The sequence below is a fragment of the Anser brachyrhynchus genome (genome assembly GCF_964034855.1).
Source record: "Anser brachyrhynchus genome assembly, chromosome: 11".
Lineage (NCBI taxonomy): Eukaryota > Metazoa > Chordata > Aves > Anseriformes > Anatidae > Anser > Anser brachyrhynchus.
This window is the reverse complement of record NC_137706.1, coordinates 5,788,917-5,816,735: the sequence shown is the minus strand read 5'-3', so window position 1 is coordinate 5,816,735 and position 27,819 is coordinate 5,788,917. Positions and strand designations below refer to the sequence as shown.

The 27,819-nt window shown below is 36.9% G+C and overlaps 1 protein-coding gene across 16 annotated transcripts in view; it reads right to left on the bottom strand.

Moving 5' to 3' along the window:
• Positions 1–27,819, bottom strand: part of ENTREP2 (endosomal transmembrane epsin interactor 2) — a 171,272-nt gene that overhangs the window by 25,329 nt on the left and 118,124 nt on the right. For 15 of the 16 annotated variants that reach the window (XR_013956089.1, XM_080608099.1, XM_080608098.1 and 12 more), the window contains 4 exons: positions 21,838–21,945; positions 7,280–7,440; positions 6,536–6,674; positions 2,710–2,785 (listed from right to left, as the gene is read on the bottom strand). Coding sequence is in view for 15 of the 16 variants with exons in the window: in XM_080608099.1 (XP_080464225.1) it covers positions 2,710–2,785; positions 6,536–6,674; positions 7,280–7,440; positions 21,838–21,945 (484 nt within the window). In the remaining variant the exon portion in view is untranslated. The remainder of the gene's footprint in view (positions 1–2,709; positions 2,786–6,535; positions 6,675–7,279; positions 7,441–21,837; positions 21,946–27,819) is intronic. The other variant, XM_080608101.1, reaches the window with a different exon arrangement.

The window sequence follows — 27,819 nt, the reverse complement described above, 5'->3', positions numbered from 1 at the left end:
TAGGTCAATAACGATTCAAAACCTTTCAGGTGACAGAATGCCAAAGCAGTAACATAATTTACTTGTTTTTAGTGTCTTTCAGCGAAGGTAATTTGTGTTGTCAACTACTTTCATCAGCTAATAAGCATTTTTGAGCACTGAAGCCAAAGTTCCATCTGAAACCACATTTGGATAGCAGCAGATCTTCCACTGCTGGTTCCTCTGGTAAGCAGCGAGAGATTGCACGTGGTGGTAGGCAAAGTAATACTTCACAGAAATGCTGGAAAAACAAGCCTCTGATTGCTTCCAAACCTATCGCTACCGTGAATATGAGCTTCCTAACCAGGCATAATTTCCTTCAAACATGTATCTAAGATCTTTACAAATGAGAACTCTTGACAACACATCTCTGGCACACAACCTAAGAAATCACACACTCACGCTTCAGATAAAAGCTAAACATTCTGTGCAGGGCCACATCATCTTGGAAGCCCTCTGTATTACAAATTGACATCGTTAACACTTCCTCTGTCGTGTGTTCATATAGACGTTATGGATGAAAATGACTCCTTGTATGAAGAAAAGTATTTGGCTCTGCATTATTCCCAAATTTGTGACAGAAATGGAAGAAATAGAACTAGATCACATCATCTCCCAGTCTCCAGTAATATAAGCAACATTTTTCCCAGATCTGACTGCAATTCCTGAGAAGGTCCTACATCCAAAATCAAAATATTTACAAAACACAAATCACATTATTCTATTCAGCTCAGCACCCTCTGATGCCCTTTTCTGCATAACAGCTGTCACTAACCATACTCATGAGACAAACGTATTTTAACTTTTGTGTTCACAGGAACAGAAAAATAGGATCTTGCAGTGAATAAGACAATGCTTATAAGCACCCCCAAATTTTGGTGTCTAGGAAGCAGAAAGCTTTTCACAGTAGGCAGAAATTAACTATTAAAATGAAAAACAAGTATTCATGAAATTAGATTTTATGAAAGACATTTTTTCCTTACATAAAATGGATCAAGCCAACTATTTTCTTTTGGGGCTCCTAGGAAATAGATTTGTAATACTTACAACGCAATCACAAGATTGCCAAAAAGGACATTATAATCACTTACGGAAATACATCTGTGCAGCTACATTATGTTAAAAATGCATAATATGCACTGCTCAAACTGCAGTAGTTTATTGGACCATTTATATATGTGATGGGTCCCCAAACATTTTTTACCTAACGAGATGATTCTTTTCAACATATTCTTTTAAATGAAGCTTTGAAACATCTATAAATTTATATGGATAACTGGATAAATGAAAGTATGAAGTTTGTGCCTGTCTTCAAAGCAAAACTCTTCACTGTCTTAACTCTGGTTTGGTTGGATTTAACTGAGAGCTAGACTGGGGCTGTTTGTACCATTTTCCACCTCAGGGGCCTTACGCCGTATTTCCACCACTCAAGGGCTTTACACTGTATTTACAGCTTCATACTGTGCTACTCTTCCATGGGCACTTTTTTTTTTTCCCTCAAGTACTATACAAAGCAGGAGAAGGGGGTTGAAGAAGATGAGAAGGGATCACTGCTCAGAAGGCAGGGAATGGTGACATCTGATTGATTTCACACAACCAGAGGACCTTCCTGGTTCCCCTTCATGTGTGCACATCACAGTATGTAACATCAAAACCATGGCTTTAGAGCTTGTCCACTGCTTCCAAGTAGTCAAAAGTCTTGCACTGGCAAGACCTGCTCTTAAAATTTAGTTTCATATGTGGATGTGAAGTCCAAACGTACTTTTGTATTTTGCTACCTAGCTGTGCAAACCAAGTCCTTGTTAATAACAGAAATTAAAGGCCAGTCACCTTCAGTTATCATACTCCATTGCAGTTGTCAAACATCAGCTTGTTTGTTTTAATATTTAGCAGTAGTTAAAGGTGACAGCTGATGGCTCTGGAAATTGAAGTCCTTCAATTATATGCAGAACAGACACCGTGTTTAAGACCAGATTCTGCTTGCTAGGCTGCTCTTCTCTGCCTATAAGTGTACTAACTGAGAACACTTACCAGTCTGTTCATTATACGAAATTATATGAAAAGTATTGGAAGTTTCACTACAGTAATTTTACTACAGTAATTATTTAATGCAAACTACCCAGCATCTCTCAATCTGCATAGCTGAAACCACTGAGTTTAAAAGGCCCTCCACAGCAACAGACACATTAAAGAGGCCTCTGTTAGTAACTTTTTTACTTAAAACAAACATGCTCTGAGATGTTACTCATATGCCACTCTCATTCACATCTGTGCTTCGGGAAGCACATTTTTTGTCTGGGCTGCTGGAAGCCATGCAGGGTAACTACAACATGCAGAGGGGGCATGTGCACTATCATACAGGCGCTCATGTTTGCTGACAACGAGAAACAAACTGCCTGTTATACGCAGAACTCTTCAAAGAGAAATGACAGTTGCCGCATCTGCCTCAAAGGGCTTTAATCACAATGAGTACGCTTCCAGGGGAGCTACAGAGCATGCTTTGTTAAACAGAATTCCCTTCTCAATTCCACTGTGCTTCCAGCCACATCTTTTATGGCTGTGAAAAGGTTCTTGCCATGAACAATTTGGAAGCAAATCCTTCTTTCTATATTGGCAAAGGCAGAAAAGAAGTAAAAGCCCACCCAAAAATATCTCTGCCAAGTAGATGACAATAACACTATGATCAATCACCTTGTGTGCTGAAGCCCGGGGTCATGTTCCTCTCCCCCAAGCTTGATTCAGATACTTGCTGATCAGTACCAGTGACCTAAATGAAAATTGTTTAATGAAACAGTACATTAGTAGGCAGTTTACCAAAACAAAGTATAGCACTGATGATCTGAACAATACAGAGCTGGCAACATGAAATAACTATCTGCTGCTATTCAGTCTGAAAACTAATTGCAATATTTTACAATGTTTTTGGGTCAGGAAAAATGCAGTGCAAAGCAACATGCTTAAAGCATTTGTTAGTTTGTTTTTCTAGAATCTACAAGCTAAATTCATCTTGAATACACAGCAGCTGGGGCTGCATGGCCACATTACAAAACTTGCATGTCTACAGTGCTTCAAACTTATTAAAAACAGTCTCTTTTTCAATATTCTATATTTTTCGTATTACGTTTCACATTATGTTTCACATTATATCACCCTAAAAAGGATGGAGAAAAAAAATAACCACAAAAACAATCATAAGAGCAGTATTTTCCTCTATGTATTTGCCAAGATGTTAATACCTGCTGTATTTCTAAGCCCTATAACATCACTGTCACACTGAGGGGCAGGGTGTTCTTCACCCTATCGGAGATTGCTGAAGGGAGATAATACTAGTGACTTTTTTCTGAAAGAGTAGATCTAAGTGGGTAACTTCCCTTCACTTTTGAAAATCGTGACAACAAAATGTAGAATCAGTCCTGCTGGAAAAACTTCATACACAAACAACGGAAATTTGGAAATTTTTCTTTCTACTGATTTTAATAGACTTTGTGTTGAACCTTTTTGCCAGTCTCATTAAATTTTCAGCAGATCTTTGGGATTATGATTATTGTGTGTATATTTCATAAAAAGGTTCCAATAAATAGCTCATAAGAATACATGTGAAAAATATAGAAAGACAGGTCAAAGGGAATAAGATGAATACTATCCTTAGTAGAAAGAATCAAATCTACTACTGTAGGGCCACAATTAACTAGTAAAAGCTCATTACAGTTGGTGACAGACTTTAGAAATAACCATCATTCACCTCTTTGAAAACCTTTTTGTCAAGAGATTAATTTGTATCTGGCCTTCTAAAAAATTGAATGTGACGCTATTACTCTGAACTTATTAAGAAAAGAGCTTTCAATGCATATGCCAGTGTAGATTAACGCATACATATATACACATAGCTTACTGCACCCACTCATTTCTAAAACATCTATCCATAGCTTACTCTCACCAAGTGATCAAAAAACATTTTTCGGACACAATTTTTAAAGTGACTCTAAGCCTAAGGGTTTGTGAATATAACCCCCCAAAATAAAAAAGAACCAGAAACATTTTAACTCAGCAATACATGAATAAGGGATTGGAAAACAAAGAAAAGGCAAAAGCAGTCATATTTTTAGAAATATACTTGAAAATTTCTTAAGAGATCTTTTTTCTTTGAAGAAAACTATCATATCTGTGGTAAGAAAAAGATCAGTGATGTCATTGTAAGTTGCAGATGACTCCCGGGAACTCACTGTGGAAGTGCTTCCTCTTCTGCTTCAATCTAGCACAACACATTCATGTCTTTAGTACATGTTTTATTCACTACATCAGCATTTTAGAAATATTCTACTGCTTATGCTGAAATAATAGCCTTCATCAGCTAGGAGATTTATATTTTCCAACCTGAACACCTACTACCAAACTGCAAAAAGTTTACTTTTGAAAATGGAAATTGTAGTTTTATTTTCAAATAGGTAATGCAAGAGCAACTTTATGGAAGCAAGTATAAGCTTGTAAAAAGGATGTAAAGTTTTGTCCAAAGCAGGAAGTGTCCTCAAGTGCTTTTTGTTGCTGCAGAAAGTTGGATCAGAAAATGATTATTTTCTTTAACTAGACTTCTGAAGAAATAACGTTTTAAAGGTGTTTGCTGTTTGTATTTTAAAATCTAAAGGTTCTACTAAAATTTGTCGTTTCACAAATTCTTAACCATGACAAAAGAATATCTGCTGAATACTTGTGCTGTTTATTGGCCTTGTACATTCTCCCAGTCACCTGACAGATGTAGTAGCATTGTCTAGTACCTATAAAATGGTCTAGTGCCTATAAAATCAGTTACATGCAAGGTTGAGGTTTTGGCAAATCTCCACTACTGAAAAAGAACCATCTGTAGCTTCGATCTAGTAAATCTAAAATAATTCCTGAATTTACTTTATATGCATTTGTAATTGATTAATCTTCTTGCCGGGGGGGGGGGGGGGCGCGGGGGGGTGGAAGGAGAATCATGATTTTAGTTGTAGGAGACAACAGTGACAAGATTTAGTTAGATCAGCCGTGTACAGCTGGCACGTGGGCTTACACAGCTTCCTGCATTGCCTAGTGTAACAAACCTTACTGACTTGTACATTCTTCAACATAAAGGCTGGCAAACACAGTCACTAAGTTATCAATAGAAAAAGGTAAGAAAAAACATGCTTTTAACAAGTCTGAACACACTACAAGTTAGTAAAACACAAAATAGTCACTGGTATAATTCACCCAAATCCTTGATATGCTTGTTCTTTTCTACATCCTAGTCAATACCTCCCACGGAAAATAGTGTGGAAAACTTTTTCTTCCATGGTCATAAAACCAGAATTCCTAATCAGTACAGATGACAACAGCAATTTTTGTTTAGATTCAACCAGTTAAATTAGCGCTGACATTTGTTGTGTATGAAATGCATGAATACCGAATCTAATTTGATACAATTTAATAAAACTCTAAGGAGCTCAATCCATCTAAACCCAAACACAATCTATTGCTTGATGCTCAGTAAGAGATTAATAATTACTGTCACATAATAGTTCCCAGAAGCACTTCTGTAGCTAAAGCTCTGCCGTGATTTCCATTGCAAAGTGAGGGCTTCAGTTCACACTGTCCTGTAGCTTGATGTGTATTAAATGGGAACATTTGCACCACATAAAAATTTAGGAGTCCATTTGTTTCCTATTAAAGTCCTAAAACTGTCTTGGACTTTGTCTCTATTCCTCCATTTACAGACTGATTGTGACACTGACTGCAAAAAATAGGCTAGGGCTTTTGCCATGAAAAGCAGCATACAAAGTTGCTGTGTAGGCTTTAGTTAGCATTGCCTATATACTTCACTTCTGATACGGAGCACCTGTTATTATTTTGCTCCTACAAGCTCTCCTAATCAGCAGCTATCAGGCAGACGTAAACTCGCTATGCAATTACCACCACTTAGTAATTTAAAATCACCACTCCTTTTCGCTATGTGACCAACACTTCTGGAACCCATCTGTCCTGAGATGGGCATGCAAGGTACTGACACTGACCCCAGATACCAAAGTTTAGCAGTTAATACATCTATAAATTAAAGCTCATGGTCTCCTTGAAAGAGCATGACTTTGCTACTTTAAATTATGGCTTGTTAAATTATATTTTTGTTATATGCTAGGTGCTGTTATGCTGTTGGATACTGATGTACATGCAAAGTGTAATCCCAATTACAAAAGTGCCCAAATTGATTTTGTGCTTAACAATAAACAGACCTTCTAAACCTTACTTAGTACTACATAAAAAAAAATCTTATCACAGATATGATCAATCTTTTCCCCCCAAACAATGTATAATTCATATTACTTTTGTCTTTTTTAAAAAAAAAAAATTACTGAAAAAAAAATCAACTCCTTCAGGGCTTGCAGGTTCCTCTGACTCAAAGTACAATTAACTCCTAAATTATTTTAGATCATTAAAATAATCTAAAAGTGTTTCACATCATGAACATTTGGAAACTACGTAAAGAATTTCCTTTGACTTTTCTTACCTGACTGGCAGGTGTCTCTCCAATCACTGCCTCGTAAGGAGGGGGCAGCTCAGTTGGATACAATATTCCTGGGCTGTTAATGGTGACTTCATATAAAGCACTGAACGAGGAATGAGCAAAGTCCAAATGGAGTCCTCTACTTAAAAACACAAACAAGGCAAATTAACTCTTAGGAAATTACATTAGATTTATTTGGCAGACTATTATCTATGCCACAGTGATGTACAGCTTGCTTTGTATCAAAAGCAAATACACTACAAATAATTTCATTCAAGAAATGCAGAGAGCCAAAATGAAGCCCTCATTCATAGCGTAGCTTTAAAAAACTGCATTTCATTTTGGATACCAGCCATCTGTACTAGCCCATTTCAATCACTCATGTCCTTCACTACTCCACAACAATGCACATACACAGCAATCATTCCCTTAGAAAATTAAATCTCACATTCAACTTCAAGTGCACAACGTTAACCATAAAAGGATTATCTATAAGCTCAGTTCTGCTTTAAGTTCAGGTATTGTTATCCCTGCCTTTAGTTAAGTTCAATCACTTCTCTATCACAACAGTGCTTTAATATGAATATTTCCGCATGAGTTTTAACAAGTTTGCAGAATAGATATGTAATCTCCCTGGAGAAGAAGCACCTAACGTAAGCAGAAGACATTGCTTTGTATTCTTTGAAAGAGTTTCATAGTCTGTAGCTCAGAGCTATGCAGTAACTAACAACAGGGAAGAAGAATCACCTCTGTGCCTCTACCACAGGTGTGCAGGTGTACTCTGGTGGGTAGTAGGGTGGAGGTGGTATTGGTGGTATGAACTCATCGAAATCCAAGGTTTGATGCAGGATAGTCCCGTGCGGAGTCATGCAGTCCGGATTGGCGGAATGTGGCCGCTGTGGCAGAAACTGAAAATGAATAGGTTAAGTTCCTTCAGATGGTAGAAACAAAACCATTACCGATAACATGAATTGTAACAAAGGTCAGTTTTAGCAATTCTGATCACTACATGATTTTATGAATACCCATACTGAAATGGAAGAGACACTTCTGGAAGCATAAGAATATGTGAGATCAGCAAGGAGTGAGAATTAAATTGCTAAAATATAAAACAATGTTTTACTAAAGGCAGAGGGATCTGTGCCTCAAAGCACTTACCCTTAGGGTGGAGAACAGGCATTTCAAATTAAACAACATTTCAAGAAACAATTCTACCTCACAATACAAATTTATTATAGCACTACTTCATCATCCGCACTTTAATAATTGAGTAACAATAGATACAATAACTAAAATAACAAAATACTTGCATGTTTTTGCTTCCAATTTGAAATGCCTTGTGCTTAAAACAAAACTGAACAACCCCCAAATAAAACAAACTAGAAATCAGTTGCCATATAGTCATTACATTTTGACTAAGGATGCTATATTTTTCACTTAAGCAACAACAAAAAAAGCACCATTTAAAATTATTCTTAATAAACATTTATCATTTGGTGATACAGATAGAGCACATGTATACATTGTATAAAGGTTTTAAATGCTGGTATGAATGTAAGACACATATTTATTCCATATAAACATCTCACAACCAAAAAGAAAATAACCACAATAAATAATAAAAACTAATAATTCTGCAAAGCACTGCCAATATTTGTGTCAAGAACCTAATCAACTTCTAGCACAGCAGTGATATCAAGAAGCCATTCTGATACTTTTGGTGTCAGGTAAAAAGCCTTCTAAGCAAAGGCTTAAACTGCTTCAGGGTTAAATATAGACATTCTGCAGACCACAAGGAATCCAGATGCCTCGGCCTGGCTCCCACAAAGGAAAGGGAATCAACAGACAATCAAAAAGGACTGAATTCTTCCTTCTTCAGCAAGCTTCTGCTGTCATACCACTTTTTTAGATCTTTAGGTAAGCTGCTCTTTAGCTCTTGCCATTTACAACAAGTGAGCTAAGAAAATTTACCAAAGGCACATTTCTCTTTTACATTGGAATAAGGGAAGATGTGTGTACTGTCGTCTCATTATATCATTACTATTTTTAAAAAACACAATAAAGACTGAAAAAGCAATTAAAAAATGAAAACATTTATACTCAGGAAATCCAATAAATAGAAAGTAACCGACTTTCATTTTTCTTGTCAGTTTTATATTTTTCACTACTTCAGAAAAATGTGCCTTGGCACAGTTATTCTGACTTTAGATCACTGCACAAGTGTTATTGGTCTTTGGTATTTAGAAGCTTGAGTTACATCTTAATTCTACCAAACACACTACGTATGTTGTATTAAACTTTCACTTTTGAAGCAACACAACATAGGGCCAGGGAGGACTGATTTCAGCTGTTTGGGAAAATGAACCAGTAGTTCCTTACTAGCTGTATCTCTAGAGATACTTTCACAATTATTAAATATAGAACCTTCACTTCAGAATACTTTATTTTATAACCTATAACCAATGACTTTCAGATGTTTTTTCATGTCTACTAATGGTACAGGAATAAGAGGTTTAATCCTCATTACATAGAATGTCTGATGCTGTTACCCTGAGTACAATCAGGCATTTCTACAGGTTTCTCTTACAGAATAAAACACCTAAGACGTTTAGATGTAGAGCTTAGTGATATGGTTTAGCGGAGGACTTGTTAGCGTTAGGTCAGAGGTTGGACTAGGTGATCTTGGAGGTCTCTTCCAACCTAGATGATTCTGTGATTACATTAACTACTGTTAATTGCTAAACAGCAAGCCTTTGCCTTAAGTGATACATACGACCATCAGTCCGTTATCTTCCCAAACCCATTGAAGAATATTTTAGAAAAACAGAAAGCAACTAAAGGTAAAGATGAAATATCAATCTAGTGCCAGTAAAAACAAAAAAAGGGTCTCTTCCAGAAATTAAACCAAACTTAACTAAATGACCTTAATCTGTAGAAAAAAATATCATAATGAAAGCATATCTGTGCACTCAGCTCACATTTTGTACCCTAGTTGATTCCAACAGACTCTGGACAATTCTCCTTTTCCTAGAAGAGGTAATGATTTGGGTCATCTTTACGGTCTTGACACTGAGCATTTCTCTTTTACAACTTTACGTTCCCCCAGGCTATTTACACATACTGTCAGGGAACCCAGCAGTTGGTTTCCTCCACCAGAGAAGAGGTAGCTCTATCTCTTTCTCAAGCTTCCCAGAGCTTGTTTCATTTGGACATATATAACGGGCAATAGTCTTAATACTTTTCAGAACAAGGCAATTAACAGAGAGCAATTCTACAGTGAATGAAGCATCAGCATATATTTTGTGGGATGTAAGCGACAGAAGGGAAAGGTTTTGCACAGGAGAGAGTAGGCTGTGATTCAAGAAGGAACAGACCTAATGTTTAGATGCAGTTCAGCTTAACAGCAGAATCATTTGCATCCCTTTCAAAAAACTTTACTGTGAAAACAAGTCATGGCAATGAACTGTGTGACCAGTGCTGAAAATGAGTGGCAAAATGGACATGAAAGAAACACATATTTGGAGGGGTGTTTATAAATGCCAGTTTACCTGCGTGATATCATCCTGACGGAAGGCACAGAAATTAAATTGAAAGAGGCTGTAAGAGGGAGACTAGCAGAAAATGAAACAACTGCAAATATAAGGGATTATCAGAAAGAACAGACATCCTTGAGAAAACAGCGGGAAAGCTACTAAGCAGGAATTAAATGATACGTTATTCCATACTTCCCTATCTCCTCTTCTCTACCAGCCTGCAAAAGTTTATTCTTCCTACAATAAAATGTATTTTAAAAATCTTGAAGAGAGTCTCAAATGCTGAAGGCTGGCAGGAACCCAGCAAAGACGTAAAGCGAAGTCTCCAAGGGAGACAACTAGAAAAAGAAACAGCAAGAAAACGCAAGCAGCAGACAGAGCTGGACTAGGTGGAGGAACACTGACAAACACTTACAAGGAAGCACACTTTTCTTTGTATTACAAAGCAGTTGTTAGTGAGTAATCAGTCTCAAAATAGTTGATGGCAATTGAATAGCAGCAAGAACTGTGAAACCAAAAATTGGTATGACCTGCTTGGTCACAAGTACAGACAAGGTCAAGCTACATTCAAGTGTCATTTCAAAAACTACAGCTCACACTAAGAAACAACTCGGTGTGTCTCCTAGCCAGGCTTTTGGGATTAAACCAGTGATGACTGCAGAAGCAATGGATAGAAAATTGTCACGGACGAGGACAAACGGTAAACAGCACCACTGTTAAATACAATAAATAGTCAACACTGTTAAAAACTTCGCATAACTTTACACTTATTAATAGCTACTGTGAATACATTTACTAGGCATAACTTGGTAACCCTGTCTCTGGAAATCCCAAATGCTCGGCCATTTCTCTTGACCACCTGGAGCTGCTGGGAACTTTCAGAAATCCAACAGACAATGAAACACAGATCTAGAATTCATGCTGTTTGTCCTGGTTTCAGTTAGGACAGGAGTTAATTTTCCTCCTAGTCGCTGGTAGGGTGCTATGTTTTGGATTAGGATGAGAAGAGCGCTGATAACATGCTGATGTTTTAATTGTTGCAGAGCAGTGTTTACACCAGGCCAAGGACTTTTCGGCTTCTCGCTCTGTCCTGCCAGCGAGCAGGCTGGGGGTGCAGCAGGAGCTGGGAGGGGACAGACCCAGGACAGCTGACCCAAAGTGGCCAAAGGGGTATTTCATACCATCTGACGTCATGCTAAACAATATATAGGGGTGGCTGGCCGGGGTGGGGGGCCGGCTGCTCGGGGATAGGCTGGGCATCGGTCAGCGGGTGGTGAGCAATTGCATTGTGCATCACTTGTTTCGTACACATTATTATTATTAATACTATTATCATTATCATTATTATTGTTATTATTATTTTCCTGTCTTAATAAACTGTCTTTATCTCAACTCACAGGCTTCACTTTCCCGTTTCTCTCCCCCATCCCAGAGAGGGAGGGGGGAGGGTGAGCGAACGGCTGTGTGGTGTTTAGCTGCCAGCCGGGTTAAACCACAACACTGTTCTTTTAGGAAATACCTCATGTTATGTTTGAAGCTTGGCAGTCAAAATATTACATCCATGCAGGTTTTTTCCCATCCTTGGACTGAAGATGGCCTTGCTTTTGTGTATGCAATGTCTGATACATAATAGATATAGAAGGCAACACAGTGCACACACTGCATGTAGAAATGTGTATGTTGAATTGGACATGCCTAACTTTGATAGAGCAGGCTCTCTCATTCAAACAGCCCTCATTTCATACTGAGGACAACTTCATTTGTTACTTGGTTTGCAGTTATGAGGGAAGACAAAAACACGCTATCCCGCTGTGGCAGGGTAAACCCAGAAGTTGTACAATGCTGCATTTTCATACCCATTTCAGAGCCTGAATGCAACACAGAAGTTAGCTCTCGCACTAGTAGCAAGTTGTTATCAAGAAGAGAATCAGAAACACAAATGTTAGGAACACATCACTTCCAGCAGACCAGAAGTAAAAGTTTTTTGAAAATTCATTTATGTTCAGGGGTACATATGCCATGGTAAGGAGAACTCCACACAGCCAGTGACATGGGACTGAATGTCAGTCACCTTCCAGCAAGCTCATAACCTGCAGCAAGACATACATGCTGTCATTTCCAAGTGAAGAAGGCAGTGCTTCATGGAAAGGTTATTCTTCACAGTTTTTAGTTCTTCGAGGTGAAACAAACACCACTAGATAGGTAAGAAATAAGTCTATTAAATGTATTCTCTTTTTTCATTGTCAGACCAAATTTCCAGTTCTTCACTCATAGTTCTATAAGATGGCCACTGGAGTCACCAGAATGGTTGTCATTTACTATCTATATTTAGAATATTTTGAGTATATTCAGGTAAAAGCCGACAGAGAACTATCATTACTGAATTGACAAAACAGCAGACAGAACTGTAAATTTAATTCTCTAAAGAAACAGTTACCTGATGTAATACAACGTGGTAAGTCCTTCTACCCCAGATCTGTAAGACTAAGAACTCCTCATCTGTATTTCAGGTATGGTTCATCCCCACCAAACCAGAACAAAGACATCCTCCATTCTGTGTACTCTGCAGCTGATCAGCACTGTTGACTCCACGTGAACAACAGTGATTTACTGCTCAGCAACCCATGACATCTCTAAAACAGTAACTGCCATACATGAGTATGCCACTAGTGCTGTAGAGCAACCTTTTTATCGAGACTACTTCCCATACCTGCATGTAATTAACTCTGCCTTCCATATCACATTTAATACATTTACACTGTAACTTTGGAATAATTCCTTTGGAGATTCCAGTACTCATTATCCTCATTTCACTCTCTCTGACATTTCTAAAAACTTGCCAATTCCTGGGGATAGGAAAAAAAATAATTGCATGTAATTAAATATTGGCATGTTATCTATAATAAAAGCTCTTTGTAAGAATACTTGTCTTCAATTAACTGTTGTCCGCCTCCTGGACAGGTTGCTTTTCTCCTTTTTTAAAATTGTGGAGTTAGTATTTCCTGGAGAGAAAGGTAGATACTAATTGTCTGCAAGAACAGAAGGATCAAGCCAGGCTTACAGGCTGCCCTGAGCACAAAGGGAAATTGCAATAGAAGGTAAGGATAAGGAAAACACATTCAAAATGTTGTACTCCATTGTTTCCAGTTGCTGTTTCTATAATCACCACAAGCCATTAGCTCTGGAGCCCCACAGAGACTGGTCTGTGGCAATACAGCTTTCCTGAAGCACTGACTCTGTATTTTAAATATTCTTAAACATTGCATATTCTTATTCTACCCATAGAATTTGGAATAGAGAATGGTACATTTTCTAAGATTGTTATAAGTTTTTCTACACCAAAGGTTCCCATTGTGCTTTTTTCCTTATTTTTGGTGGGAGCAAGGGGAACAGTTATCTGACTATATTTACACTCAGGATGTTTCTATGGACATATGTTACCTGCAGTGCATGATATTTCTAAAAGCACCATCTACTGGGCTTCACAGCACTGCTAAATGATGTTTGTGAGAAGAAAAAAAAAACCAGAAAATTTAGGTTTTGATACAATTAAAGTATTAAGTATTTAGTAACTTAAGATCAACTCTCAATTAATTTGAAGCTTCTGCTAGAAGTTTTTTTTTTTTAAATTATTATTACTATTTCAGCATGGTACACCAAGATAAAAGGTTAGACAATGCTAGCAAGATCTTGTTCTCACACTGAGCTGCTTTACTTAAGGTATTTGAGTGATATATTAGAAATATTAACTAAAAAAAGAAACCAATACAATAGAACTATTCTTTAGAGTAACTTTTATAAATATATATATATAGCAACATATAAATTCAAAAAGTTCTGAATTGTTCTGAGATTAATTAATTTGAGATATAAACCAGGAAAAATGATTGGACTTCTATTTTTTTTTCTTGCACTTTTTTTCTTCCTCATTTATAAGAGATTTTATTTTAAAAATGAAATTTATGTGAAAGGAAATGGTAGTGATTTATAGTGAAAATCTGTCACCATACGTAATAAGTGTTCCTAAACTACAGCACAAACTATACGTGGTTTTTAGTAATTGCTCTGCCTTCCAGCTATGAATGGGGGACCAGAGGAAATAGTTAAGCATTCTAATGTCCTGTGCGATGGAACTCAAGATAAGCTTTTTTAGATTTATCTTTAGATTTAGATTTTTAAAGCTTATATTTATCTCAAATAAGCTTTAAATCTTTCTCAAGATAAGCTTATTAAAAAAACCTCTCATTTCAAAACACAAATTTACATGTGTTAATTCAACATGTTAGACATGATGCTAGTTTTGCCAACAGCGTTGTGCAGTTCCAAATAATCAGCAGGACAAGTGCAGCATAAACAGCAGAATTCTGTCTTTGATATCACCATAGCTACCACTGAATCTGGATTCTAGGTGGTCTCTCTCCTGTCTTGGAACAAAAGTATTTCAAAATAGACAGAGATTGTCTCATTTTTAGCTATCAATGCAAAAAGATTCACCACAGAAAGTACAATTGAAGAATTCCAGCTGATCTGTTTCCTTCAGAAGATAGATGTCAGAAAGCTTTGAGCTTCACATAAAGGCCCATGCTACTACACAGTGCTAACACACACAACTTGTCTGTACATATTCTGACATCTATATAGTTTGAATATACTTGCTACACTGATTTTTCTATGCTATCATACAAATTTGAGCCAACAAAAATTTCACTTGTTCAATGAATAGAATACAGCAATAGAGATGATCTATCCTGCTTAAATACAAAAGATCTCAGTAGACCGCTTTGTATCCCCATTCCTTATTAAATTCCAATTTCTTCTTAGATGAAAAACTTCTGCTATCACTAACATAGATATAACTACTGGAAAAACTAATGACTGAATGAAATTTTATTTAAGAAACAGTAACTCACAGCAAAAGCTAGTAATGTATTTTTCTAAAAACCAACAACCCTAAAAAGAGTAACGTAAATTTAAAAGTTGACACATTGCTACAACCCTCACATTAAACTGCAAAAGATTATTTCAATTACAAATAAGTACAGAAAAAGAACATTTAGAGTTGAGATAATTAATCTATCCTATTGTCCTTTCAGTTTTCACATGTTCAAAACCCAGCCAAGAAAATACATTGTTTTATTTCAGAAACAAATTCAATTGATACTCACAATAAATTTGCAATCTAACCAGTAGGAATGGAACTACCTTCTGTTGCATAAGAAAGTTTTAAGTAGCAAAGCATTATAATAGAGTATAAATTTCAACAAATCCAATGAATTAAAGAGCTAATGCTTAGAAGAGAAAAAGCTTTAAGCGTCCATGAAAAGAAAAAGAAAGGCCTGGGCAGCAACTTGAGAGCTCCGTGTAATGTTTGCAATGCTAGTACATATCGACATATGAATGATCAACACCAAAACAAAACAAAGAAAAAAAATAGTGAGAGAATGTACAGAATCAGAATAAAATAATAAATGTAAGAAATGAAAAAGAGCTGTTTGACATTAGCTTTACTGCTGTTTCACCTCCCCTCAGAACGTTTATTGTTTGACTTGTCTAATTACTTATATTTTACTCTTAATATCCTCAAATTACATGAAAATTTTGTTTAAAAATGTATAAGTCCTTCTTTTAGAAGTTTTTCAACATCCTGAGTTACTATAATAACCTTATTCTCTTTCCATATAGTGATATATAGCAATATAGATATATAGAGAGGTACAGACCTCTCTAAGAAAAGCAAAGCAGCGTCGTACATCCAAATTGGTGGGAGCTTTTTCTCTGATCACTAAGTACAAGTTGACCGCCATGTAGTGTGACTGCACTGCACAACTTACATTCAACTGCATGCAAATTATTTATAAATTATTTTTCTGTATTAATTTCAGTATTGCATACAGCTTAAACTATTAATGACACACTGAATTATTATTATGACTGAATGGAAACAGTAAGTTACGGCTTGCATGTGCTGTAGCGCAGCATGAGCTGCGTCATCACCTTGTTTCCTTTATAAAATAACAGATTGTTTTAGATATCACATAGTATGATGAACAGTTAGTAGTGGTGGTGGTAACACCAGAACACACTGAATGGTATCAGTACCTGTACTTCTAGGATAAGTACCGTACAAACATTTTTGGAGTGGAAGAAAGAATGGAGTAGGTGTACCTCAGGCTTTAACTTGGCCACACTGGGCACAATTTCTTGTATTTCTTTACCTAGCTGAAGCAATTTCTCCTTCTGGAGAAAATACTGTGAATTTTTGCAGTTGCCATTCATCTGACAAGATGCAAAGTGAAACTGCCTTAAAGCAACAAATGAAATATCCTGGAAGTGGCAGCTTGGTTATTAAGGAATGTTTCTTCGCATTTCAGAACACTGACATAATTTGATGTGATTCACGTTATCTGCTGGAGGAGTGTGTATGCAGAAAGAACAGCTCTGGGAAGCCCTGAAATGGAGTGCAGTCTTAAACTGTCCCAAGTAGCAAAACATGTAACAAAGGAAATTTGCACCTGTGTGAAAGGGTAAAGAGGGGTGAAATTTTTGAATTAGTACTTCTTGAATTAGTCAACTCAAAGAAGGAACAACCTAGGAAAATAAGATTTTATGTCCTGTAATAAAAGCTCAAACCCACAATGGTTCACCTAGTCCTGTGCTATATGCTACACCTGAAATATTCCAGAAACTGAACTGCACGTATTAAAACAAAAAGAACAAACAAAAACCAACCAAACAAAACCAACCAAACAAAACCAACCAACCAAGTAAACTTATTTTCTTATCCTTTTTTATCCTTTCCTCTTTTCAGCTTTTTTTTCTTCCAGGGTAAGATCTTGCTGCTTGCAGGATAAGATCTTACCACCAGAATTTATATTTCAACACTTCAAATCAAAGACATCGTTCCCTTTCTCAAACTCACATGAAATGCTACTTGTGAAAAATTCAGCAAAATTTTATTCATGAAAACAAATTCTATAAAACACACTAACAAAGAGGAGCAGTTGCTGAAAGAAGTTGTTATATTTCTTTTTATTACTGATGACTAGTAAGTACTTAGAGATTTATTTTGGTTTCTGATGCACAGCAGATTTCAGCTTGGTTTCTGACAACACTTTCAACATTTCTACTTTTATGAATTCAAAAGTAAAAACTAAAGGAAACTAAAATGTAAAGCAGTAAAAGTAGTTTGCGATATTTCCAGGAGACATGTGATTGAGAAAACATACTATTACCAGACCTGAAAAAAGAGACTCTCACCAAAGCTGCCTGCTCTATAATTCCTCTTCCTGGCATTATCATCCCCTTATTAGTTACGCAATGTCAATTATTTTTAAGAAATCATAACTGATATATTATGAAGTAATAAGAGACCAGCAGTTGAGTGTTCTGAACAAAGAACACCTGCCAAGTTATATTGACATGAAGAGCCTGAGGCGGGGCTGTGGGGGTTCCGAAACTTCAAATAACACCCATGTATTAACATAGAGTGTGACAATAACAGAATCAGAAGATAATGAAGAGATTCAAGCCCTAAACAACGGTCTCATTTATACCACTATCCAAAGAATCTGGAATCACACTGCTGATATCCAAAAGTGCTATGTCATCTTCAGTCTTGTAATTACACTAAAATTTCCACAGTCTGCTCAGTGTCATTCACAGGCATTTTGATATTTAGTATTCACCCAGCAGATGGGCTTTTTAGTGAGTCTTTACTCACGTGTACATGAATAATTTTGAAGTGGCAACAGATCAAATTTCAGAGATATACTTGAGGTCTCCCATGCAAGAGGTGAATATCTCTGCCCGTTAAACACTGTCAGCATTTAGATACATTTCTGCTGGCATTCTGTTTGCCACCTCCCAAACTGGCTCACACATTTTAATGGCAGTACACTTCTCAGACACGTCCTACAAGACCCAAAATGGATGCTGGGTGCTTGAGCCCCAGTGCTTGCTTTTCAGGACTGCCAGGTAGAATGCTTTCTCATTTACTGTGGTGACAATTAGTAATACATGCTGATCATATCAGATGAAAGAGAGCTTTTATGAAATTCAGACACAGCAACAGAAGTAACACACCATAGTGAACAGAGGATAAAAACAGAAAAGCATGCTTATATCCGGCTGTCCTTGGATCAACTGGATCAGAGATTCAACTTCTATTTAGGACACCCACACATATACATGACTGCAAATCCTGTTCTTATCTGATTCTTAGACCAAGTCCTCAGGTTAGGTTTCAGATAAAACATATCGATTTAGGTAAGCATGAGTCGTACCACATGAATTTGCGTGGTTCTTCGCATGTCCTGAAAATGGGAGCAGCTACGTTTTTCTAATGTATTCCTTCTACTTTATATGTAAAGTAGTAAATCTAGTGTTAAAATTGGCAAATAACCAATAAAATATGCTATGATTAGATAACTTTTAGATTTTGTTACACTAAATAAAATAAAGTCATATAAAAAAATAGCTGAGTTGTAGCAGGCTACATATCCAGTGCCTTGCATGGTTGTTATGATATTAAGCAAAACAATCACTTAATTGAAATACTATATAGCTTTTCTCCACTGAAACAAAAAAACTATAATAATAGATTTCTTCCAAAATGTGTCTTAAAAAAAAAGTCATCAGGCACAGAAGCTAATTATATTCAAAAAACAGAAATATCTCTTAAATTTTATGGTAATTTGGCAGAGGTCAGTTCCCTTTTTCTAATCCAGAAGACAGACAACTTTGAAAACTGAGTCAACAAAGCGCTAAATAATCATCAACACAGCACCAGCAGCAAATAATCCAGGTCCCACTGAATCTTACTTTAGTCAGTGCCCGCATATCTATTTTAACAAAAGGATAATTTACACCCTAAACTTCCTGAATGCTGTTCAAAATGAGAACAGGTAACAAAAACTGTGCATTAAGAAAACGGAATTAAGAAAGAAAGCGTTCTTACTTGTTAAATTTAGGACCTATAAAGCTTAAATATCATTGGTGCCATTATAAAACATGTACTGAAGCACTTTTTTTTTTTCTACCCAGGAACTATCACTAACAGAAGAGTAGGATTGGCATAAATCTATGAATTATTGCATACATTAGGTCAATGTAAACATGAGTTTAATAACATTTAAAAGAACATCCACCAAAAATGGCAGATATCTTTGTATTAGAACAAATACAAAGAAAAAGATGGGAAATACTGACAGCTTACAGAAAACGAATCAAGTACAGTTATTATGGGTTATAATGTATCATAGGGTATAATTATTTTTGCCAAGGCATTTGACTTTCTATATTCATTCTCTCTATTTCTTTGATCCCTCACTTGAGGCTTGAACTTTATCTTCAAAGTAATTAAAGCAGGTTAGGATATGTGTGATAGTTCACATGGTTAAGAAAGTTCAGGGGAAAAAAAAGGGACTGAAATGAAGCAGTCCTTTTAAGGATTGTTAATGATTCTTTTCTGCTCATTCTGCTTAATTCCTGTGAGCCTAACACCTCTAGGTACAGCATTTAATCTGTGCGTACTATTGGATAGCTTTTGTTTATAGCTTTCATGACATTTTTACTAATAGATCAGCACATCAAAAGGTAGCAGTTTCCAATAAAATACTGCCAGTTTTTTTGTGTGAATCAGATACTCATTGTTTGCAAAAGTTACACAAGGAGGCAGATACTCACAAAACACTGCTGCAGATTTTCGTGAAACTGTATTACATACGAGCTGAATGTTGCTAGGAAATAAAATACCTGAAGCACACAGAATAGCCTTGTACCAGAGAAAAACTAGACATGATTTCAGGATTGAGTAACTTGCAGAAATTCACCATTCTAACTGGTTAATTTCTGAGATGAATGCTAACACAGCACATGAGCCACAGCGAGTGGCAAGCTAATGACAGCAAGTTTAAAGGCTGTGTAACTTAATGATGTCTGAGGAGGATTTTCCATACTTAATAATGCTGTTGTTGGGTAGAACTTGTATTTTTATAGCTCCTCTTCCTAGAAAAGAGCCAATGCAGCTCTTGAATACAGTAAGAACAGAGTAGAAGAATGAATATAATACATAAAACCATGTCTTCTGAAAGGGATGGTATCTCAGTGCTGCAATCTTAAACTTCCAGTGGGACAGAACCCTGGTAAGAGAAGATGGATACCTTGGTGGAAAGTAAAAGAAAAAATATGCATCAAGGATTTACGACCAAGAAAAAAGGAAGTAAATCAGATTTCTGGGTGTAGCAAAAAGGGACCAAACATCACGGGACAATAGACTGAAAATAGCCGAAGAAAAAAGAAATCTTCAGGTCAAAGATCAGGTGGTCTAAGTCAGCGTAGCCCCAGGGAAGTTATGCTCACTTAGGCCTGGTTAGAATCTGGCTCAGCAACTTGAAAAAAAGAAAGGGAAAAGCTTAAGGATAAACAAGGGGCTGAGCATAAAGAAATACGTATTTCCCTTCTTCTGTGGAGAGGGAAGAAAATTCTTATTAAGAGAGCTGAAAGGCTGGGGGAACAGACAACTAAGCAAGAGGACAAAAAGCCAGAAGCACAAAGCACGGGAAGTAAAAAGAAACTGATTTAATGGTAGCATGGCCACATCGTAAAGAAACACTTCTATGGAAGAAGTGAAGAAAGAAGTGGTGCAGAGAAAAATTGTGCGCTTTTAATGTATTCCTATTGAGGTTACTACATCTTGTGCATGCCTGTCTGATGTACTTTAGTATCATTCTTGGTTCATTGTCATCTGTACATTCTTCTTCTTCTTAACACAAAATAAAGTCTAGGTTAAGGTTCTCTGAACACACGATTCCACTCCCGGATCACTGCAACCCTTGTTACGTTAGACAGACAGAAATTTGCAGGTGTGGTGATCAGTCTGTCTCCCTGTCATCACTGCAAAGTTATTTTGTGAGCAAGATCTTTATTCAGGGGAATCCTGCAGCAAATATCATGGGGGTTGGGGAGTACATGAAAAGAAAGAATAACTACAATGGATAAAAATCCTTTAAGATTTAAAGTGCAATGTGTCCTGAGCTGAAATGATTAATTTTGTCAATGCTGTTTGACATCCACTACAGCCATAAGCGCTGTTTTTAAGTGGCTACAAGTGCACACAATATGAACGCAGAGTGATACAAGAAAAGATGCATTTATGTAACATTATTTTATTTTGTCTGACTTGTATTATAACACATGAAGTAATTCCTTCATGTCACAGACTGAGGATGTATTTTAACTAAGTTAAACACAAGTGCTGCTCTGAAGCCAAACATGTTTTCCTTATGGGAAATATTATCATTGGCACAGTGCTGTGAAAAGTTCCACTTCTGAACTCGTAGTTCTCACACTACATAGTTCTCATACTAGAAAAGTAGTATCTCAAAGCTAAGTAATTGCTCTGGATAGTGTGCAAACTGAAGATAATATACACACAATGACAGAAAATGGAATGTGCACATATAAACTGAACCTTGTTTATAACCCTGGTAACAAAGCTAATTTACTTCCAATTGCAAAATCCTGAATATAACTCTCTAAAATAATATGTAAACACCTCTAATGCAGCAGCTATTCATGTTGCATACATCTGTATGCTGTATTTATACAGATGTACACAGATAAAACACACACCCATGTACACGCATTCTAACACTACACAAAGACACACAGGCCTAAGTTTACAAGCAAGGAGTAGGTACAAATGAGCATACATAAATTAGGAAAATATGTTATGTTGGACAACATCCTGTGTTGTCACTGAAACATACTCACCATTTGCAGAAGATCAGAAGAAACCATCTGCATGCAACACATCGCTGTTGCCAAAGCACAGACAATGGTGGAGATGATATTGAGAGCGCATACACTGAACAACAGATCCTGTGAAAAGACATGCATCAGAATATCATCTCTTATGTCAGGGACACAAAGGACAGGAAATATTTTTAGCAATTTGATAATAATCACCGTCACTTGCTATCAATTTCATATGGTCTCAATTAGCTGTGTAGAACTCATTCAGCATGTAATACTGTCTTTTAAACCAGCAGCAAACAATCCAGAGACAAACATCTTAAATCAGAGACAAACATCTTTAGGGACGTGGTTTAGTACTGCACTTCCTAGTGGCATGATGGCTGTACTTGACCTCACGGGTCCTTTCCGACACAAATGACACTACGATCTTCCCTTCCCCACCTATCAAACTACATTTGGTATTAGGGATTTTGTCATAAATATTAATACTTCAAGTTTTCCAGCTACTTTGCAAAAGACAAATTGCTGCTTTCATAGTAGACCCCGAGCTACAGCTCTCACTACCAAAATACTAAGAAATGCACTTCTGGTTAAAAACAAAGCAAAACAAAAACACAAAGAAATTTCATTGCCTTCAATATTTGAAATCTACCTATTAGGGTTATGTGATAAAAAAAATCAATGGAAAATGTAGCATGAAATCTAGAAATTTACCCTATATCAGATATTCTATGCATCTGAAACATTAGAAAGAAACATACATATTTTTAGGTATGAGAAAAAAGCACTGACTGCATCTGCGTGTTTCACCTTGTGCTGACAAAGGAAGTGCATACTGCCACATTGGTTTTGTTTTTAATACATTTTCAAACAGAACAAGTATTTCTACTTACTAAGTAGAATGAGAGAAACATTTTAATTATAGGTATAATTAAAAACAAAAAAGAAAGTTATAATTAAAAAAAAGCATCCATTTCTTCCAATGACTGGATTTTTATTTTTCTTACAAGTAAAGAAAAGGAACAGCGGTTCATCCAACATGCTGGTAACGTTCCAAAACCACTACAGTCCTTCTACAGCAACTGCCTACCTGCCGTCGTACTTGTGACAACGATGTTGCTCAGTTAGTATTCAGAATAGCCAGTAAAAGTATTTCACAGAGAACAGATGAGAAACAATCCCCAAATTGTTAATATACCACAAGTAAAAACACTCTCTGCATAAAAAGCCTCCTAAAGGATCTAAGTTACAAACTACAGGCCTTTAGAACCAAAAGTTTTAGCTAATCCAGAGGTATAACTTGATACCATCTATGCTCAATAATACACTCTGGATCCTAATTTACAACTGATATAAAGCGTCCCTAAGGCCCTCGTACTGCTTCTGTACCTCAGGACAGATGTTTCTTTCATCTGTTCCTAAAGATCCCACAGCTCGCTCCATCCCGCAATTCCGATGTTTAACCACCTGCAATACCATTAAAATGTTTTCCTTATGTCCAGCCTACAGTAAACAACCACTGCTCTTTTTCTTCCACAGCTTTTGAGAACAGGCCGTTACCACAGTGTTTTACATTTTTAGACTCAGTCATCACGCTTAAAGTCTTTCCTCCTTTATTGCAGAACGTTAACCCAACTTCTTGAAATCCTTGACCAAGACCAATTTTCTAGGCCTCTGATTATTTTCTTCGATTTCCTCTGGTTCACCTTCAAGCTTCTCCACATTTTTCCTCAAATGCAGAATTCTAAATGGGGCATAACTGAGGTCTTGCAAATGTTGACTCTAAGTGTCAGGATTATCATTTGTCCTTTATAAACTATACTCATCCTTACACATCCTGCGGTGATAACTGAGGGGTTTTGCAACAGTAATTTACTGACTTATCTTCTGTCCACAGAGCTCCAGATCCTTCCCTGTAGAACTACTATCCTCTTTGTCCTGCTCCTGGGTAAGCAAAAAACCACAGAAGCAAAACCACAAAGACAAAACTATTTTTATTTGAGAAATGCTACAGAGCAAACCTCATTCTTACTTATACTTACCTGAGTTTAAGATTTTTGAAAGAGGCTATGCTAGCTCTCTGCTAAATCTATGCTAAGTAAAGCTCATTATAGACATGAAAAGGAATAAAACAGCAAACAAAAAAGAACCTGTACAATTACTTCATAATTACAGAAAAGCAGACTGCAAGATAAACTGAAAAGCACCAGATGAGAGAAACTATAAAAGCCTGAAACTTCAAAAACACTCAGGAGCGGCGCTTTTAAGGTGAATATTGTGGTATTTTACTTCACATCTATTTTGTTATTACTGTTATTAAATTTAAGTTATCACCTAACATACCTGGTGCGTCAAGCAATATAGACAAAGCATTAATATTAGATATTAGTCTAGCTAATCTGAAAACTGTTTCTGTGGAAAATTATCAAGTGGATAGCATAAAAATGGTATGAGGTCACCTACTAGTACTCCTCCACTCCTGAAACAAAAGACAAACACTAGACTATTTCCCATCGAAAGAGAGGCAGTTACTTTTTAAAGGATTTTAAGCCCTTTAAACCACAAAATAGTTGTATATTGGTGGTTAGTGAAAGTTCATCTGAAATATCAAACAGCAACTATAATAGTAGGAATCAGTAACACTGTATTTATAGTCATTTATAAAAATAGGGAATACACGAAACCCATTTAATATTACATGAATAGAGAAAAAGAATTATTTTTTTTTCCCCAAAAATTCCTTTCTCCCTTACTCTAAATCAAAGAGTAAAGCCAAACGATGCATTTCATTTTCTGTTTAGTTATTTTATCCTTCTCTGCCAGTTCTTCTGGAAAAATGTTTCCAGACAGCATCAGACTAAATGTTTTATTTTTTATGCATTGCTAACTACTGTGAAACAACAGACAAAGTAAGTTGAGTCTGCAAGTAGCCTGGGCTTCAGTACTGTCCCAGACTGAACACTCACATTGATCACAACTCTGCTGTGGTTTGAGATTTGTCCCTTGCCATGGGTAGCTGAACTCAGTCTGCCTTTCAGCATTGTGTTTATAAGGTAGGGCAGGGATTACTGCCCACCGAAACAATGGCCCTTTTCCCACAGACTCCTTTCCCAGGTCAAGCAGACAACAGCTAGAGCACTGTTCCCACTGCAATCTTTCTGGTCACTAAAGATGCAATAAGAATGTTTCAAATGTAGCGATGCAAAATTTTTATGTATTTCATGAAGTTCTAGAAAGAGAAGATATCAGCCAAAAATGTATCAAGACAGCAAAGCTAAACAAATTCAGAAAAGATTTAAATTTTTAACAGTGAAAGCAATAACAGAGCAATGACTGTGGTATCCTCACTATCACTAGGCATTTCTTAAATCAAGACTACTACCTCATTTGATAAAGTATGTTTTAATTCAGAAAGGATTCAACCCACAAACCAACAAGTAACACTTCCACTGCACCCTCAAACCCAATCCAACCCCCAAACACACGTTATTCAGCATCAGGCTATTTACCATCTTCAGGGAATTTCTTCCGTGTCCTGTTGTACAGGTAATTAGGTAATCCATAGCACACGCATTTAGTGCACTATAATAGCGAGTGGGCAAGTAGTAGCCTTTCAAAATCTAAAACCCTCTATGGCCAAACATGCTACCCAGAAAGACAGTGTTGGTGCTTATGCAGGTTCCAGCTGGAACATGATGACAATTAAGATGTCCTTTAGGAAACGTCTCTGAAAAGGCAGTAACCACAACAGGGACTAACCTCATTCTCCACAGCACCTGCCACAGATGACTACATTTATAGCTGTCTCAAGGAGGAGGAAATCTATGTCCAGTACAAGAACCAGGAGATTTAGTGACAGATCTTTTTTTGATTTCTGCAATACCTACACTGATCAGAGAACACAACGTTGTCTCACTGTCAATGTTTCTCAGATGGGAAACATAACACAACATCGTCTTCAGATATGCACAATGGCAGCAAACTTAGGTAGCTGTTAAATTCACTCAAGCAACTTTTATTAAACAGATTCTGACAAGCCAAAATTGTAAGGAGTGTTGGGTATAGCCTTCTCACCTCACTGAACTGAGAAGCAGTGTCTGCCCAAGAAAAGGAGGTGTGTTGTCCAGGTTAAATGGTGTTATGCGCTGACTGGCTTTTTGCCTCCCATTAGTAGGATTCTTATGAAATATGCTGTTACTGAAGAGACAGGCTGAACCTTTAAAATGTGGAGGAATCATTGAGATATTTGGAGAAATAAAGGATATAAATGAAAGAAAAAAGACAATAATTAACAAATAATTTGGACAAATTAGCATGAAGTGCAGAAATTCTTCACTCAGAGGGTGGTGAGGCCCTGGCACAGGCTGCCCAGGGAAGCTGTCCCATCCCCAGCAGTGCCCAAGGCCCGGCTGGATGAGGCTTTGGGCAGTCTGGGCTGGTGGGAGGTGTCCCTGCCCATGGCAGGGGATTGGATCTGGGTGGTCTTTAAGGCCCCTTCCAACCCAAACCATCCTGTGATTTTAAGCGCTATCTAAAACAAAAGGCAGAAATTTTCTTTGAACCACGTCTCGGAATAAACATGGTTTAACTACAGAATTCCATGAAATGTTAGAGAAAGAACTCAATGACATCAACAGAGGCCAAAAAATCACTGTAAGAGCACTATAACCCTAAAAAGCGAGTTAAACAAACCTATTTATCACCAACTAAGGTGTTCAGACTGATCTGACAGATTCTTTTACATATTTAATCAACTGGCTTTGAAAAACTAATTCTGTGTGCATGCTCTTTTCTTCTACTGTGTTTTCTTCAGCACAATAGCTAAAAACTATCTAGTTAAAACCAACTGCTAATTAATAATACCATAATGTGAGTATAGAATAGCCTGTTTTGATTCCATCTTACATGCCAAAAAGAAGCAAAGCTTTCAAAACTTTACTTGAGAAGAACTTGAACATTCCTCCAATGTGAAATAGTTAGGTCTATTAATAGAGCTAGCAGAAGTATTTCAGCCAAAAATGCCATTTTGACATTGCACATATATTTCACTTCATTTTGGCAAGAAACCAAGCTGGAGCTCTCCACCAGATCTAATAAGTAGCGATATATCATAGAAGTATTTACGTTTGGGAAGGCTGAACAGAAATGGAAGAGATTCCTCCTGTCCTCCCTCTTGTATACATGCATTAATTCTAATTAAGCTTAAATACCTCCCCTTTGGCGTTATGTCTACTTGTTAAACTGGAAGCGCTTGTGGAATATATTGCTAGTAGTTTGCAGAAAAGCTGAATTTTCTAAACTGGCTGTAAGAAAGTTACTCTGTTCCAAAATTTAACCAACATCAGCATTGTTTTCCCCATGCCACCACAGAATATTTATACCCACCAAGCAGCTTAGGTACAAGAAAAGCCTATGTGCATCAAAAGCAATGAGAAGTTAGGTTTTCTGGTGCTTTCAGGTACACAAGCAGGCATTGCTGGCTATGCAAATAGAATATGTCTATCTACAGTATGTGTCTTTCATTCTTTGCACGTTTCCAGAATTATGAATAGGTAAAATGACTCAGGTGACAGGCTCTGTGAGCTGCAAATGAAAAATCCTGACGTTCTTTCTATCTGGAAGCCCTGAGTATCTGAGCAGGTGGAAGCCACAGTTTGTATTGCTGCGTTCCCTCGAGCGCTGCCAACAGTTATGCAAAATCCAACCACACCATAACAAACAAAATGACAGATCAATATTTTGCAGTGTCATTCTTTTAAAATCCTTAACCATGGCCCTGGAAAGGGATCCCCGATGCCTTTTTTTTGGACATTTTACATGCTATTTGAGCATTCAAAACATGTTTTCTTCAATGCAATCGCTTTTAGACATTAGCTGATGAATGTAAGCTGCCTAAACTATAATCTTTGCAATTATGTGTAATCTACAGACTATGTTAGTGACTACATTGCTCCACCAAGAAATACAGAAAATAACGTTGCTATCTCATCAACCTTC